This window comes from Merops nubicus, unplaced genomic scaffold (assembly GCF_000691845.1).
Source record: "Merops nubicus isolate BGI_N331 unplaced genomic scaffold, ASM69184v1 scaffold31046, whole genome shotgun sequence".
In the NCBI taxonomy this organism is placed as follows: domain Eukaryota; kingdom Metazoa; phylum Chordata; class Aves; order Coraciiformes; family Meropidae; genus Merops; species Merops nubicus.
In genome coordinates, this window is record NW_008617530.1 from 12985 (window position 1) to 30928 (window position 17944).

Here is a 17944-nt window from a genome sequence, read left to right on the forward strand (position 1 = left end):
GAAGGAAGGAGCGAGCTGAGTTTCATGTCCTTTCCTCCACACCAACACTCTTGATCCTGCTCTGAAAGACCACAAGGAGTTACCAGCCAGCCCTCCTCCTTCTTTTGACTTCCTGATCTTGATGGGGGTACTTCCAGAGTAATGTTGGATTTTCTTCTTTTACACTTTAAAATTTTACAATCAAGTGTTCAGTGTTATTCTTTCCTATTGTTAACTGGCATTGTCTAAACTGTTCTTTAAACTGATGAATCTTGTGAACCTGACAAACCTCTCGTTGCTACGGTTTCTCCAAAACCAGTCATCCATGTAATGAGTAAGACAATCCTTAAGGGGTAACTACATCTTGAGATGTATTTGGGAATTTTCACTAAGCTGCAGGTGTCAGACTGAGGACTACACAAATAAGCCCGTACCCCTGAGCAAGGAACAGACAGCAAACATACTTGAAGACTTCAGAAATTCTGCAGACTTAGCACAACAATCTTCTGCAACATGGTGCATCTTATCTTTGGTCTTAAAAAGTGCAAAGGAGGAGAGAGCAGTCAAGGGCAAACTTCATGACTTCACATTCAAGGGGACAGAAACGTTTTTTGGAAGGAAGAACTCCAGAAAGGAGGAGTCATAGGCCAGGGGTGCTGCGCTACCACGCCAGGTCTGAATCGCCCAGCTGGCAGAGCTTGACTGCACACTTGCACTGCTCCTCAGGACCACACCACCGACAGGTGGAGCCCATCAATCAGTACACTTCTTCCAGTTACAAAGTTATTTCTAATAAACGTGTGTAACCAGATCTGTGTTTGCTCTATTATGTTACCACATAATGCTGAGCGCTGGCCAGTGATCTGAGGAGGACTCAGTCTGGTTTATCAAAACCCAGTACCAAGTGAGCTGAAACTAAAACTTGTTCTGGCTACTATGGAATAAGCCAGTCTCAGTTCATGTACTGTGTATTTCAAATTAAAAATAAGCTAATCCTCACGCACATGCCAGATATTACATATAGGAATGTATTTGAATGTTACCAAATCTGGACTATAATTTATACTTGTGTACAAGTTACAAGTATATGCCTATATACATGGGGCTATCTGCACATGCCTACACATAAAGCATACAAATGAGTACCAGGCAATGCCAGTTCTCTTACTGTTGGATTATTCTTGTGTTCTTGTACTAATCACTGTGTTATTCTTGAAGAAAACAAAAGTATCAGCGCAGTACCCACTTATTTCATCCAGCACTGTACTTGCATTTTTAGTAGAAACAGAATAACTTGGTATCTTCAAAAAGCCAGTGGCTTTTCAAACTGCTTGTTAGAGGCCCAAGAAGTTCTTGGTCACACTCCTGCTCCTTATAGCAGAGGAACACGGAGGACCAGCTACCCCAGACTAAGTCCCACTCTCTTTTGTCTCTTTTTTGCCCTTTGGCAGTGTTCATTTACATAGAATCCATTATTTTGAGCTTTAACACAGCAAGGCGCGTTCCACATCCCTGCTCACCAAGTTAAAAAAAAAAAAAAGGCAATTGTTTGTTTACATACTTCTGAAATAGGAAAAAAAGTTAAAGGAAAACCAAATAAAGCCCAAACAAAGATTGGGATTCCTCCTGTTACATAAACCTGTGAGTTAATCTGCAAAAAGTTTGAAGAAGAAAAATATGTTGTAAAAATAAAAAATATCCACTCAACACAGTACCTAACTTCTCCTATATCATAAACTAGACAAACATTAAAATATTTTAAGTCTTAAAAAAGGGCAAAATTCTCCAAAAAATGGCTCCACACTATTAAGGTTAGACTAAACATGATGCTAGTGCATTCATTTGCACAACTTTTTGCAACGTGACAATTGTCTAGTGTGTGTATGTATAGGTGTATGTGCGCATGAGAAGGGAGCAAGGATGTGAAGGGTGTCACTTGCCATTTTAGAGCAGTATGTCACAAATAATCAAACAAAAACCCTACACATACCAGTACACATCTCAAATATTGCAAATCACTTTCTACACCCCTTGACAATGAAAAAAAAGAAAAAAGCCAACAGTTAATTCAAGTACATTTGGAGTCGGTCCCTTGTGAAGTCCTGTTGTTTGCACTTTAGCTGCAGTGAGTGTGGACAGAGCTCCCCAAAAGACACAGAAGTGAGCATGCCTTCCCCAGCCCTGCAAAATAAGCCCGAGTTGAGGTACAGTGATCTGTGATTTGCTCAACGTTGTGGCTGCCCAAGCTTGAATGAAAAATGATGCCTGAAAAACACTTGGAAGCAAATTACGTAAAATGAACTCTTACAATGCAAAGCTAGCTTTCTCTCAAGGCAGTCTTTTTGGTATGTAATCTTACCAGGATGACAAGCATGGCACTCCCTCCCACATTCTGGCCATCTTGGAGCTAACAATAAGAAGCCTTTATATTGTCCTGGTCGTCATTCTGACCTGACATACCTTTTCCCATGAGCCTCCATCCACCACCCAGAATAACCTAGTGGGTATCACACTCTGGCTGACATGTACACTGCTGCTTCACCCTTTTGTTCTCTACTTAGCTTTGTTTCTCAAAAGGAGAAGCACTTCCCCCTCCAAATTCCACACGTTTCTTGGAAAATACCAGTGGGGAAATCGGCCTGCTGGAGGAGTTAAAGTCTGGTGAAATCTCTGTGGTGTTGCAAGTCCCCTATGCTCTCATAGTCACTCTCTCCTGAAAGAGCAGTGTGGTTCGTGTTAGGCACAGACAAGGTCCTGTCTTCTTCTTGGCTCACTGACTGGATAGCTTCATAGTCAGGCTCCAGCTCCCCGTTTGGTCTGGCTGCTGACTGAGGCACCGTGGTAGTATTTAGGGTGTTTTCAAAGTCCTTTACACTTGCATAGAGGCCACTGCAAATAGATGGGGACCTCTGAGATGCAATTTCTTGAATACAGGTGTAAGGAGAATCCAGTGCCCTGGTGGCCTGTCCTGGCTTACTCACTGACGAGTACATGGCTGAGATCTAGGAAAAGGAGACACCTGCTGAGCACTTAAGTACAGCATAAAGCTTGTGTGTACCCCAGTCTGTACCTCTTCCATCACAGGGATGTCAGTAAGAAAATACACGATCATCTAACAAAAACATAGCCTTTCTTACCAATAAAAAGTAAATGATTTCCTACAAACCTTTTATTTTCTGGCATACATTTACAAATTTATTTTCTTCCAGAAAAGAATGCTTTATAAAATAAAACATTCTATAAATGTAGAAGTTCTTTTAACATAAATCCCCTTCAGGCAAATTAGGTCTGAGACTAAAGGAAGGCTTTGTAAGCAGGAGCTCTGGCAAGTTTTACTGTGATCCCGGAGCCAGCTTGGGCTCAATGGGGAGACAGGTGTCAAAGGGATGATCAGGTTTAGCTGCTCGAAGGTAGGAGAAGGATGTTGTCTGATCCTTGGGATTTTAAAAAATGCTATTATTTTTAATGGTAGCAGCTACTTTTCTGCTTTCAGAAACGTATCAGAACTTAAGACTAGAGACTGAAACCGCTCAGCTATTATAAACACAAGGGAGGGAGCTGGAGTCTCACTCCTAGCTCTAAAAATCCCCTCTGAGGAGGTATTTATCCAAATAAAATAGTAGACTGGCATGACAATGTCCATTATGCAACACTGTCTGATGCAGATGAATCAGATTGGTTCTGTTAGTTCTGTATTTTTTTTTAATAAAGAGAAACATTTAATTGCAGATGGCAATACCTCTTAATCTTTACTGATTTCAGCCAAACAAACAAAAAAAGGCTTTTCTGCTTGTTCATACCTCAACCCTCTCCAGCATTAAATTACAGGAACTGAGGTCAAGGATCAATTTATTCATTAATGTCTGGGAGCACTTCTCCCAGCAGAAAGCATTAGCTCACTCAGCTCATTGCCAAGTTTATGTTTACCTTTATGTCTGGAGAATGTATTTATAAATTGCACGGGTGTATTGGAGATGATCAAAAGCAACTTTATTTCTGTTTAACTTTTCTGTCTTTGCTTCAGTCTCCTCAATTTATTTGACTAGCAGACATTTTAGAGAACAGTTTATGTTCCAATGCTTTTATTGTGCTTCTGTTTATTCCCCAGAGCCCCAAACACTTTGCATGGGGAAGCTGGAACACATTTCAAAAGGCTGATGATTGTTGCACTTAAGAAGAGCTCATCATCCAAATTAAGAAGCTGCCTTAATGATCAGCTCATTGTGGCCTCCCATTATTTTCTAACACCATTTTTTAACCTGTTGGCCTGATATAGCCACATGCTAGAATACTTCCAATTTTAGGAATGTGGCAGTACAAACTGTGCACAGAAACTTCAGCTTTCGTTTTCCCTTCAGACAGATTTTATCTTTCTTAGTTTCTGCTTAATCATGCAGAGGTTAAGCTAATTTCTGCCTGAAAAAAGGTCTCTAGCTAGTTATCGAATTTCATGCAAGAAACCAACCTCATCTTCTGTAAGAGATGGATCTTCCTCTCGAGACTTGTAAGACATTGAACTAAGCCTCTGTAAAAAAGGAAGAAAGGAAGAAAAAATGGCTCATTACCAGTCAACAGTGTGAAACCTATAATAAAATCCTCCCATTACAATCCATACATTATATTTTATGGTCATTTGCTGACTAGTTCCATTTTATATAGCTAATATCCCTAATATCCGGAGCACATCTTTGGATAGAACAGCCTTGAGGTTGGCAGAGATTTTTAGTGTATCTCCTCTTGTCCTGACCTGAAAAAGGTATTAAAAAAAAGCACTGCCCCACAACCACTCAAGACTCTGGACACAGGGGAGACCAGCTGCAACCCACCCCCAGGCAGGCAGCTCAATGCTCAAAGCTTCGGGCTGGATCCATTTCATACAGCAAAGTTCCTACAGGACAGAGGGCTTGGTTTGGTATCAAGTCTAACTTCAAGCATATAAAGTGTCATGTAGAAATCAGGCCACAAAACATAAAGGGAAAAGTATTTTGCTATTATGAAAAATGGACCTTTATGGCAACGAAGTCCTTGGCTACCTCACAGCGGCCATGTGATTCCTTCTCTGGGGCAAGAAGCCTTTGCTGGACTCCTGCTCCACAGTGACTCAGAGGGAGCTTCCAGCACTGTTTGTAGTGGCCCTAGTTTGGAGTTTCATGCAAATTCTCCACCCAAAATACTTCAGACCTCCTCCAGTGCAGACCAAGGTGGAGAAGTAGAGCTATTTTGGGCACAGTCAATCAAATACTGCTTCCAGGCACATACAAAACACGCAAGTTTTTCTTTTTTTCCCCCACAAAAGCTCATTGCAACAGATACTTTCCTAGTTCCATTTTTCTTAGTGTTTTTACTTTCAGTAAGTACCAAACATCAAACTCCTTGAGCACTTCTGATGAAGATCCTGACCCAGAGCACAGTAAAGTCTGACCACTCCTCTCCAGAGGGCTGTCCTCGCTCCTCCCTTGATTCTTTCTCACTGTCTGGAAAACGTACTATTTAAACTGGGGTTTGTCTACTCACAAAAAAAAGGAAAAAAAAAGAAAAAAGAAAAGTTCTAATGTATTTTTCAAACATGTTTTAACCCTTTATTAGATCTGCTTCACTACAGGAGTTCAGTTTAGTCTGTCTTATTTGCAGGATGTTTTTTTGTGTTGAGGAGTAAGTTACTAATTTCATCCTCCCACATTAAAACAAATATGCTTGCAAAATTCTTCAGTGAAGTTATTTACTTTCTATCAGCATGTCTATATGCATCACATATGCCAGGACCCTTTTTACAGTTTCCCACTCAAGTACTGACAAATACCCCACGGTGTTGGCAATCCTGTTCTTGTCTTCCTGGGACCTAGAGTTCTTTCTTCTAAATATGAAACCTGTGGCACATCAATTTTGAAGGATATTGTAATCTTGAAAATGGAAAAAAACATTGCTCCTAAACATTTCATGTCTAGCAATACCATAAATCATGCTTGAAACCTCAACAGCAGGAACACAAACAGCATGTGTCCTTATTTGCCTTCCAGTTTCCTTTTGTTCCTCGACAGCACTTGAGTTTTTGCTCTTTGGCTCAGCTGCTGCTCCTGACTTGGGCACCAGAACAAGAAGACCATTCTCTTCTGCTGCATTTGTAGGAGATGCTTTGCCTCTCCACAGGCTGTGGCAAGTCTGAAATAAGATGGCAGCAGCCAGCTGTACACACGGAGGGCATTTCTACCAGTGCTCACTCTGGACAGACCTGGGTGACAAAGGAGATCTGTACTTTCTTTTTTTTTTTAATGAAAAAGGAAGACTTAAAGAAAAACTGTTCTGTCCCTCTAGTTTTATCAGAAAAAAACTATGGCCAAGTTTTTCCAGGTGATAGAGGCTGTAGGAGTCCTTGTGCTATTAAAGGTGTCTTTCTTCATCAGAACTTTCCAAAGGATTTGGCTGGGTCATAGCCAATAACCAACTTGGATAACTAATTTTCACCCATTTATTGCACATTTGGGTCTTGAAAAGATCCTTTATCCTTTTCATGCTTTCATATAATGGAATGATCTCTGGCTTGGTCCACCTAGCACTCTCACAAATGAGTGTGCTTAAGGAACTGGCACGAGCTGGGGATCATCCTGGCTGCCCTCTTTTACAGGTTGAGACTGAAACAGCCCGGACATGTTCTGTTCTGTCTGTTGGGAGGTACAAGTCTCGTTACACATGCAGCCTCCCTGCCTGTCTCTTCTCTGTGCCCTACTAAAACAAAGTCTAATTGTGGTGAGAGAGACTCACACGACTTAGGCCCAACCTCTCTCTTCATCAGAGTCAAGGCTGAAAACTTTGGGATGCAGATGTGATGTTAAGCAAGGCAGCTAAGGAGCCTCACAAGAGAGGAAGCAAGAAGAGACACCCAGGGAGCCTGTTTAACTAAGAGAGTTTTCAGTATAACATACGTTTCCATAAGCATCTTGGTTTGGGTTGCCCTGTCAAAAAACCAAGGCACTGCTCTGCGTTGTTTGAAGCAGTAAATAAAAGGGAAAATTATCATCATAACAGAAAAGCAATCCCGCAACCACCTCCCTGCACAATGCCAACAATAATGACATTTATATATTCCATCAATTGCCATTTCCAAGCCTGCTGCAGCTGTAGCTTTCAAGGACAGGCACATGCCTCAATGCATAATGCATGTCCCTAGCAGCAAACGCAGGAACGGTCTGATGCTGCCCAAGCTTTAACTTGGGCTGGCTTTAGCTCTGAATAAATTGTAATTAGACAAACGCCTTTTTTCTGGCACTTAGGGGACTGCATGTGTCATCTCTTGATTAATCCTTCAAAACCTGAACCGTTTTAATCAATTCCCACTCCTTGCAGTCACTGACACTGTGTACACGGTGTGCTGGGGAGCTACAGAGCAGCAAATGCTTTCCCTTTGTATTCGTGCCTAGGAAATACAATCATTTTTTCTGCAAGTCTTCTCACACCTGGTAGGAAAAATGGCACTGTTACTCTGTTTCTCTAAAGGTTTAATTAGAAATTACACATGGCCTGAATTTGGGGGGGAGGGGGGAGTGTGTGTTGCTGGATTATTGTTGGCAATCATATCTTAATTTTTTACTTAACGAGCTTGTTATATGTAAGAATGTGCACTGAAAAGCCCAGATAAACCATTTGTATACTATGAGTAGACTTCTGTTTATCCATTTTGACTCTGTTGTGCTTTATTGGTTACATGCTTGGTCAGTTATTTAACAAGGTTTTTTCCTCCTCTCTGCCTGGGTTACTGTAATATGTCAAATAAGAGAACAACCAGAAACAAGTAACAATATCTCAGCTCCACTATGATTTTTTCAGGTAAATGTTTACATTAAAATGTACATCACATCTTAAGGACTTTTTGGAAATCTTCATCAATACCTAATATTATTTGATGACTCAGACACAATTATATTTACCTGTCAAAATCACAGTTACTTGTCCCTGCGCTGGGAGACAGAATAAGCTGCTGAGAAAACATAACATTTGGCCATGATTTCAGCAGGCAGAAATTCACTACTCTGTTTATGTGCAGCATACAGAATTTGACCAATATAAAAGCCTATGGTTGCAATCAATCTCTTTCTGTCCCTCTCTGCTACAGAGAGAGGCAAGATGAGTGGCTTTGAGCAGATGTCTAATGCTTGCACAGCTAACTCAAGGTGGCCCAACAAAGAAGCCACATCTAAAGTTAGAGCACCCACCAAAAATGCCTCTCTCCTTTTTTGCAAAAAAAAGAAAAAAAAAAAATTAGAAAAAAAAAAAGGAAGGGATTCTGAACCAGGTGCTGACAGAGATACTGGATACCTACTGTAATAATTCCAACAAATATAATCCAATTAAACAAAGAAAAAGAGGTCTCCTGTGCGATTTCTGGGTAATATTTGGGAAAAGCCTTATGAAGTGCATACTGCAACAATCCCAAATATAGGCTGCAATAGAATGAGCACGTGCTCGTAATGCAAAGACTTTACTGTGCATTTTCATATTTCTGTATTTTACAGTCTTCCACCCCCTTGAGTGTTTTGGTTTTTTTTTAACTGGCATTTTTTTGTTATCAAAAAAAAAAATCCTCCCCCACTGGTATGTTTTCTATCATTATTTGGTTGTTTGACAAGGACAAGTTTTTGCATTATTTACCTTCTCTGGTTTACTTGCTCCTTCTGTCACTTCTTCTTCCACTTCTTTTTCTTGTACATTCTCATTTTCATCAAGAAGTTTCATGGGTACTGGAGGAGGAAGCTCATCTTCTACATCTGGTGTGTTGTCAAGAGGGCTTTCTGAATTAGCACTTTGGCGACTTTTTTTATTTCGGTCAACAGATGCATATTCTGCTGATTCAATTCTGCACTCAGGAATCTGATTCTGACCTTCAGAAACCATCAGCAAAGCCTTTGATTTGCTGTTACAACTCCCTTCCGTGCTGGCTACTGCTCCAACATCTTTAATTTCTTTCACGGTTTCATACAAACAGTCTTCAACTATATTCTCCTGAGAGGAGCTGTCTTTCAAGACTTCGTAAGGCCCTTCCATTCCAAGACTTTGATCATTTTCTGCATTTCTAGCTGAGATGATGGTTTCCATGGTGTTGTTAGGAGGAATACTGGGTAGTTCCCGGCTCTGGTGACATTTTGCAGACTTTCCAAGACAATCCTGTTGATCTAGCAGATCAGAGACAGACGTCTGCACTTCTTCATAAGGCTGGATGCATGCGGTTGTACTGTCCTCTGAGAGTACTAGAAAAAATTGTAAAGAAGTATTTAAAACAAATGCATGACAATGAGGTGGGCATATTTTGGTACTCTCAACATCACTTTGGTTTTGTGTCTCACTGAAAAGGATAAATGAGACTAACGCCTGGAAATGTTTAGTGGTTACAGAGATATCTGCACTCCACTGTTAAAATATCTTTCTCACAACATCTTAAATACTCTGTGCATTCCCAAGTCACATTATATAGCAACAGCATTCAGAGCAGGAACAGGGGACAGGTGGGCAGGTGCAGCTGTAGCTGTGCATGGATGTTCAGCTGTACTTGGTTCTTCTGAACGCTTACAGACTGCTCAGCAGGCTCAGATGGGGAATGCTGATGTAAGGCCTCAAACCACAGGCCTTTAAAGAAAGCCTGGTTAGATTTTCCAAAACTGGAATCAAACCGGAAATTGTTCTTCCTTCCTCCCTAGCCTGCCCTCACCTTGTTTAGCATGCTGGCCAAACTCTTGTCTCACTCACGCTTTGCTCAGCCCCTCTGCAGCCAGCCTCGCTGCGCGCTACACCAGAAGCTCCTCGCTGGAAGGCTGTGCCATGCTTCTCGTAGTCTCACAGCACATAATGTAGGCTGACAACCTACTAACGAGCCAGCCATATGCACAAAAGAGAAGACTAGGCTTCAGAAAGTAGTGCTAGGCAGAATATGTTAAGTCCCAGAAGGGGTCACATGGCAGTGTCATCAGAAGGTTATCAGGGACTGAAACGTATGGGACTTCTCAACTTACAGTGCACACATATGGACATTTGCCTGCATTCAGGGATGTATACAGGGGCACACACAAGCACATTTCAGGTTGTATATGGTATGTAACATTACATGACACCATTTCTTTGAAAAATCACTTCTGAATTGCTCTACTTTTCATAGAACGGTTCCTACGGTATTCGCTCAGCAAAATCAACTAATTCTTCCATTTTCTTCAGCGTGTTTGCCATGATGACATGAAGCGTTGCTGAAGCAATCCATACCCTTGATTTGGTTGTTGTCATGAATGATACTTTCTCTTGAGCTCAGAGCATGCAGACTCACAGAGTCGGCACCTTCTGGCTCTCGTACCCTGACAGCAAAATTCAGGACTGAACTAGAGGTGTGAGATGGTAATTGCTGTCTGAACGGAAGACGGGAGGAGAAGCAAGGAAAAACATCCTTGTCCGTTCATTTGGCTCCTGCATACAGCTGGGGAGGAACAGGTGGAACAGGACTTCTAAGCGTCCTGTTGCATCCTGACTCGGACTTGAGTCCCAGTCACTACTCAGGATGCCTGAAGACTTCCTGAAGAACATCAGGAACTAGCCTGGAGAAGCTAGAACATGTTTTGTCCTTCTGCTGCTTGCTCTCAGGGATTTCTGTGCTGTGCAGAGCACTGCCACAGACTCCAGAGAGCACCCAGCTCATTCAGAAGGGAGGGGAGGGGGAGGTAATCAGAATAAACAAGAGCTCACATTTCTGTGCTCCTCTGGTTATGGGTAGTAACACAGAAGGGGTTAGCATAGACAGGGAGTTGGCACAGTTAAACACAAGGGAAAAAAAACAATATTTGATGGTGCTGCTTCCATAGCCCTGTCCCTGCTCAAAATGCTAGCAGAAACAGCAAAAGACAGAATTAGTAACAAAAAGAACACATAAAGCATAAATAAGGAATTAAAGCACATTGATTATTGTTACTCTGAAGGCTTGTTCTTGTTTTGCAGTGTAAGCTGAATAATATCAGACAGTCTGAAAACTGTCTGCTGGTTGACAGCATGTGCTTCAGTAGCAGCTTTGAGAGCTGCATGTGTGGCGACTCATGGCAAGAGAAAAGGTTCCCTTTGGTGGGGCTCTGTGCATTGGGTCCCTGGATGAACCACACACTCACACACGCAGCAAGCCAGCCCATGGGGGCAGTGATTAGCTGCAAAACCAAAGCTTATAAACCCCTTTGGATACTTGTCTCTGAGGGGTAAAGACCAAATAGATGAATCTCTGGCTGCACAGTGAGATGAGGAGGTAGGAGATGAGGAGCACAGCCCATGGTGTTGGTGCCTAGCATGGATACAACAGTTGGCTCCCAGTGGCTCTGCACTGAGGCCAAGTTTATTTTTAGGTGCCAGTTAGTAAAATATTTTCCAGTGATACTTCACTGTGAATCACTTCACATATTCAGCAAAGCAAAGACTAAGGAGAAAAAAAGGAAGCCTATTTATGTTGACTGTTTTCTAAAACACAAAACCCCAAAGGGCAGCCTCACACAGAACAGGATTATGATCCAAAGCTGTGGTCCTTGGAGGAGGACCTGAAATATTTCCACAGCCTCCAGGAGTGAAGCTCTGAGGTACAACTGCACCTTCTGGTTACATCCCATTCTGTAGCTGGCTGAGATTAGGAAACACTGCAGTCTTTGCATGATGGCTCGGGCAAGCTACAGGTCTAGCTTGGTGACCCAGAGGAAGACCTTAGCACTTTCCCATTGTTGTCTAGTGTGGAGAACTGGGACCTGGGGTGCAGGGCTGGGATGCAGGGCTGTGCCAGAGCATGCCTGGCAGGTAAATGGAGATGCAGCCTAAAATGCCAGCATCTCCATGGCATGGGCTATTGAATTCCCAGGGCAAACATGCTCACTACATTTTCATAATTTTTGTGTGAATTATGTCGTGTGTGAAGAGTGCCCTCCAGAAGGCTGCACGCCCGGCCACTGCCCTGGGGTACAGCAGCTGATCTGGTGTCAGAGCTGCAGAGGCGAGCAGAGGAAACACAGGCCATTCGGACAAACGTGTGACTGTGCGCCTGGGAAGCTGTCAGCTGGAAGCCTGACACTTGAGAGCTCACCACTGTGCAGCTACGGTGGGAGCTGTGGGCAGGGGATGACCCCTTGCTCATCCAGCCTGCAGGGGCTGTGCTACTCACCCTCGCCGTTGCTGAGTGCCCCGTTCAGGTCGCTGCTTGGAGGGGGCTCTGTAGCTGAACTTGTGATGGAGTGGCTGAATGCCTCCTTCTCAGAAGGCTGCAACACAGATTAGCGACATCTAAGGAATGCTGGATCACAGTTAATGTTTGCACAGATACACAGTGAATTCCTTTCTGATCTTGGGAGCTCTGACTCACAGGTATTATTAGCAGGAAAGTCAAACCATGTTGACTATATATGCCGCTGTTTACAGATGTTAAACAAATGCAAGTATGTCCAGAGTGATGTCCCTTCCAAACTTTATGGTAACAGACATTACCACGGCTTCAACCCATGAGAAGGCAGCAGCTGAAAAAGGGTACACCATGCTTGCACTGCCAACAGAGTGAAAGAAGGGCAGGAGATCCTGAGCACAACAGTGGCAGAAAGAGCATTGAGAAACTGCACATTATTTGGGTCTACAAAAGTTCTTCTCCTCTTCCTGTTCTGCAACTTCTAAGTTTCCCTTGATCAATCACCTCCAGTTTCCTGAGCTGTTTTCCAATCTGCAGTATTTTGCAAGGACTTTGGTATAATCCAAACAGAGAACACACACAATCTGCCAGAAATAAGTACTTACAACACTCATCAGATTTTCATGATCTCCATTCTGATGTTTGGCCTTCTTTTCCCTTAATGAAAAAGATGTATAAAATGTTACTACAGATTATGCTAGTATACAAATGCCAATCATTAATAAACCTTATACACTTGCAGGGAACAGAATTTGAACTTGCAATAATACTGAAAACAGCATAACTCAAAATTATAAACACACAAACCTTCTCATTCAGTGTAAGATCACAGTAAGGAGTAACTGATGATAATCAAAATTTTATTACACTCAATTTAATCACATCTGAAATGCTGATTGATAGATACATGAGATACATGTTTTGGTGACAGACTACCTGGGGAGTTCCCTAAACTGTCTCAGTAAAAGGTGTTTATCCTATGAAGGACTACAAAAGGTCCACAAAATCCAGCCTATTCCCACTCAGGATGCTACTTATAATAAGCACCATCAGTTCATGAAGGCCTACAAATTTCATGGCAGCACAGGCCTTCATTTTAAAATCAGTCCTGCTTCACTGGGTATTTCACACAACTCAAAGTATGGATCACATTTCCAGCTTTTATCATTTTGGAAATATAGCTCTTATTCTGAAATACTGTAATAAACTATGAGCTTAAAATAATAACTGTCCTTCCCCTAGATGAAAAGGCAGATAAAAAGGTGTTGACAATGTGAAATCTGTGCTTGTTTGAAAGTCTGGTAATGCACCATACTCCTCATATTAGCAACTGTTAAAATTCTGTCTAACTGGGAAATAAGAAAACAGAGCAAGTAAGGCTGCACCAATGCAGAGCAGAGTTAGGGTTTACAAATATTTCATCTCCTCCCTGGAAGTTTTTCTGATTCTGACATTTTAGGAAGAATAGTTTTTTTTCATTCTTCCATGTCCTTAACAATTTTTGAAGAGTAAGCTAGGAAGAAATTTTACGTGATTGTCTTTATGCATAAACAAACTGCCTTAAAGAATGTCCTGAAATAAAAACTATTGCATCCAGACTAGCAACGAAAGAATTCATTAAAGAGCACCACCAGATATTTTCTGACAATCTATCTCTATAATTACAAAGACACATACAGTGGTTTGACTCTGTTTTAAAACCGTGTTTCCAGAAGATGTTTGAAGGACTGGAGTTTTACAAGACAAAACATGGTACCTAAATGCCATGTTTGTAGGCTTAAGAATTTGCAAGATAGGTTTTGTACTTTTAAATAACATATTAAATAATATGTTATAAATAACAAAAAAAGACATATATCTGCTATTTTTACACAGGTATCACAGAAACTGTGATGAAGAGTAAGATACTGAAATGTTACCTAACAGCTTACAAAAGCATTTTCCCGGAATCACAGGAAATTACAAGTTCCAGCTTAGCCTTTTTAGGGCTTCAACCAACTTCTGGGGGCTGTTCTTGCCCACAACTGTTGTATGCAATGTGGGCCTTAGAGAAATCCTGCTGAAAAACAGGCCCTTCCACTGTAAACATACCTTATGCCAATGTGGTACCTGTTATGGCTGCACAGCTTTCTCAGTGCTCTCAGTGCTGAATGGCTGAAAGAACATGTTCCTATAGGCATAAGGGTCAAAACCAAAGATTTTGCTGCTGTACTGAATTATGGATAGGGTTTTTTTGCCACATATACTTGGCTGATTGACCTATGCTGGCAAAATGCAGTGATGGGAACCACAGCAATCCTGGTCCTCATCATGAAGGGTCTGACTGGTTTGATCTGGTGGAAGGGCACCATGGATTGAGTGCAGGCTGCCCAGCTCCCTGGTGCAATTAGCAGGGCTCAGATTATGTGTCATGAAGGGGCCTTGAAATGTGAATCAATAAAGTCAGTAGAAGTGCCTTTATTGGTGAAATCAAACCATCTTATGGAGAAGAAAATAAGGATAAGGTATGAGTATCGCCATTTGATTCTCACTTGTTTTGGACTGAACAGCACAATCGGTTCCCTGGTCTTCAGCAATGCCCAAAGCAAAGCCGAAATAGACAGAAATCATTCTCTTTTCCTTTATAATTATACTTTTTTGGTCATGTTTGGCCCACCTGATTTCTAAGTTTCAGGTTAATGGTGTGATCTGCTAACAGCCGGTGTCTGCCTGAGCTCCAGGCTTCAGCTTTGAAGAAAGCACCTAAACACAATAGTGTTTTGCCTCCACAGCAAAAGAAAAACAAAAAACACAAACATTTTACAATGAACATGACTGTTCAAATTCAGGTTTGCTTTGCAAACAGACTTTGTATTGTACATTTTTTATTTCTGTAGTTACTAGTGAAGCTATTACAATTCCTGAACTGTTGAACTCGGGAACTGTTACTGCCTAAGCTCCCAAGCCTTACCTGTTGCAGCTGGAGCAAAGAAAGATGAGGAAGGTGAGGAACAAGAGTGTTGTCATTGCTGCCAAACTCCCCCACAGGATGATGTGGACCTGTCCGCTGCCTAAGAAACCACTGTCTGGCCCCATGGTACCCAGGAGGAGCTGGAGGACCTTCACCTAGGGATGAAGAGGTTTATTCCTTCAAGAAGGCTGGCATCGCTGCTGCATGCACCTTCTGCTTCTGCAGAGAGAAAAACACCATGAGAGGTTAATATAAATTTTGAAGATAACAAATTTGACAGCTACAAATCTAGCAGCTGAAGTTTTTAAATCCAGATCTTACGAAAAAACAGCTCCAAGTACAAGCCAGCCAGCCAAAGCGATTTTCAGCTACGTCTGACCGTGACATCGAACAAACTTGTCAAATATTAACATAAGCTGTTACCTATCTACAATCTCAACAGGAATACAAGGTACTCCCATACCTCTGTACTTGCATTTTGAGGAAGAAGTTTATAAATCCACTTTGAGGGACAGAGCAGTTTATTTTTTGCAGTGGTACGTGTTGACTTCAGGGAAAAATGAGCTTTCAAACCGACTACAAGCTCTGCAAAGTTCCCGAGCTCAAGAGAGCTGCCGCGGGCGCTCGCCTCCCTCCCTCCCTCCTGCCAGCCCTCTCCTGCCTGCACCTGACTCTGGGTTAGAGTGCAGGGACAAAGAAGCAAGGTCAGTCTCAGAGGAGTACTACAAGAGTCTTTCTCACAGCAGATCAGATCTAATCTTATCTCTATGTCAATTGCTTATATTTTTAATAGCATATGTGGAAAGTAGTAATGCTGAACTTTCTTTTTTTTTTTTTTTTTTGCTTCTCCCCACCTGAGTCCAAAAAAATGAGAAAAGTAGACAGAGTGGTTTTTAAGAACCTGAATAAACACAACTTTTGCTATAGCACAGCAGCCCCTGGGAAAACAACCAGGGTAAACAGTATTTACAATATGTAAGTTTTGAGATACAATACATTCTAAAATTGTATACATATTTTTAATGTAATACATTGTTGGCATGGCAAAATTAAAAGAAGCCTTTCATTCTACGCTGCTGAAGATAGAAATGTCTCCATAATTTAGGGATAGGTTATGCAAAGTCTTTTTACAGGCTTTTGGCCAGACTTTTAAGATTGATAAACAGTGAAATAGAATACAATGGCTCAGAAATGAGCAGTCATCCTTTGGGAATGAACAAGTAGCACTGAACAAACACAGCACTGAATAATGTCAAAGTCAGTAAGACTAATTTGCATACGTACATCCTCATATATACTTCTATTATTTGCAGCAGAGGCACATATTGTAATAGCAAATTCAATTAGGTACTAATATAATATCTGTATCCAAAAACACCATGTCATTATTTTACTATTAAAATTTTACTAGAAAAAAGATTAACTTCCAGAAAAAGGCCATTCACATGAAAGGAAATTTGGTGAGCCACCAGAAGAAACTTAACAAGAAGAAACTTAACATCTGAAAGAGTGTTGTAGAGAGGTAGGTGCTGGTCTTTCCTCACAACTATCTAGTGACAGAATAAGAGGGAATGGCCTCAAGCTTCTCCAGGGGAGGTTTAAACTGGACATCAGTAAGAAATTCTTCACTGAAATGGTTGCCAGGTGTTGGAACATGCTGCCCAAGGAGGTGGTAGGGTCACCAGCCCTGGATGTGTTTAAAATCCGTGTAGATGTGGTGCTTGGAGATACGGTTTGGAGGAGGATTTGGCAGGGTATGGTAGAGTAGGGTTAATGGTAGGACTGATGATCTTAAAGGTCTTTTCCAACCAAAGTGATTCTATGCACTAGGCTATGTGACTGGATAGCTCTTACAAGTAACATTTCTGTTCCTACACAAAATGAGCTCACTGGTTTCTATCATGCAGGATTGGGCTTCTGGACACCTTCCAAGAAAAAACAATTCTTATTCATGTATCTGTGGTGGATAAAAGCCTTTTTTTTGCTTCTAGATAGTAATGGTATCACAATAATTTGAAATTGGAAGAAACAAACAGAAGATGGAAAAGCTTGCCTATCTTGGAAAGACGAACTTTGAAGTGTAGTTAAATATCTCTAGTTTGGCCAAGTTAGAAAGACAGATTATCTGTAAGTTCTCCAGACCCATAAACACACAGGACGGGAAAAGGAGGTGTCTCACACCTTGCCAAAGCACAGATATGTCTTAGTGGCAGCCTTGAGGACCGACATCAAAGAGCCACTACTCTCTGGGGATAACCACTGCTGAGAAATGTGCCTCTGTGGTTATGCTGTGAGAACCTGAAAAATTCAACATCTAAAAGCAGTGGCAACTTTTATTTTTTATGGATTTTCAAAGACATTTTCTGCCCTTTTAAAGCTTTTAAAAATTATTCTTAGAAGGTCTTTTAGCTTCTTTTTTTTCCCATCCTTTTGCCTTTCAAAAATACTAATTTTCTTCCTTCCCTAGAAAAAAAAGGATGAAATGAAAATTAAATGTTTTCCCAAGAAATAAAAAAGAATGCAAATGAAAAGGAAAAGCTTTTTCTTTCTTCTGCCCCCCCTCCCCCCCCCAATACTGGGCAAAGAAAAATATAAAAAAAAAGAACAGGGATTTCAAAATATCTTGATTTGCTCTTAAAACAGAATCACATCTGAGTTTTTTTAAAAGCAGACATAAAGTTGTCTTAACAGCTGTAATTGAAATTATGTCTACTACTAAGTTCAGAGTTTTATACCTGCTCTGAAAACAATACTACATTCCTGTCAGAAGACTTAGTAATGTGTCAAAATATAATACTGTAGGAAAAGTTATTCTTCTATTCTACACATATATTCTTAAGGCT

At 41.3% G+C, this 17944-nt stretch overlaps 1 protein-coding gene across 1 annotated transcript; it reads right to left on the bottom strand.

Moving 5' to 3' along the window:
• Positions 1 to 2559: 2559 nt before the first annotated feature.
• PAG1 (phosphoprotein membrane anchor with glycosphingolipid microdomains 1) lies at positions 2560 to 15226 on the bottom strand. The gene is made up of 6 exons (XM_008943185.1): positions 15102 to 15226; positions 12757 to 12808; positions 12137 to 12233; positions 8623 to 9218; positions 4445 to 4504; positions 2560 to 2981 (listed from the first exon to the last, which is right to left on the bottom strand). Exons 1-6 carry the CDS (start codon positions 15224 to 15226, stop codon positions 2631 to 2633), a joined length of 1281 nt encoding a protein of 426 aa, XP_008941433.1. The 3' UTR covers positions 2560 to 2630.
• Positions 15227 to 17944: the final 2718 nt, after the last annotated feature.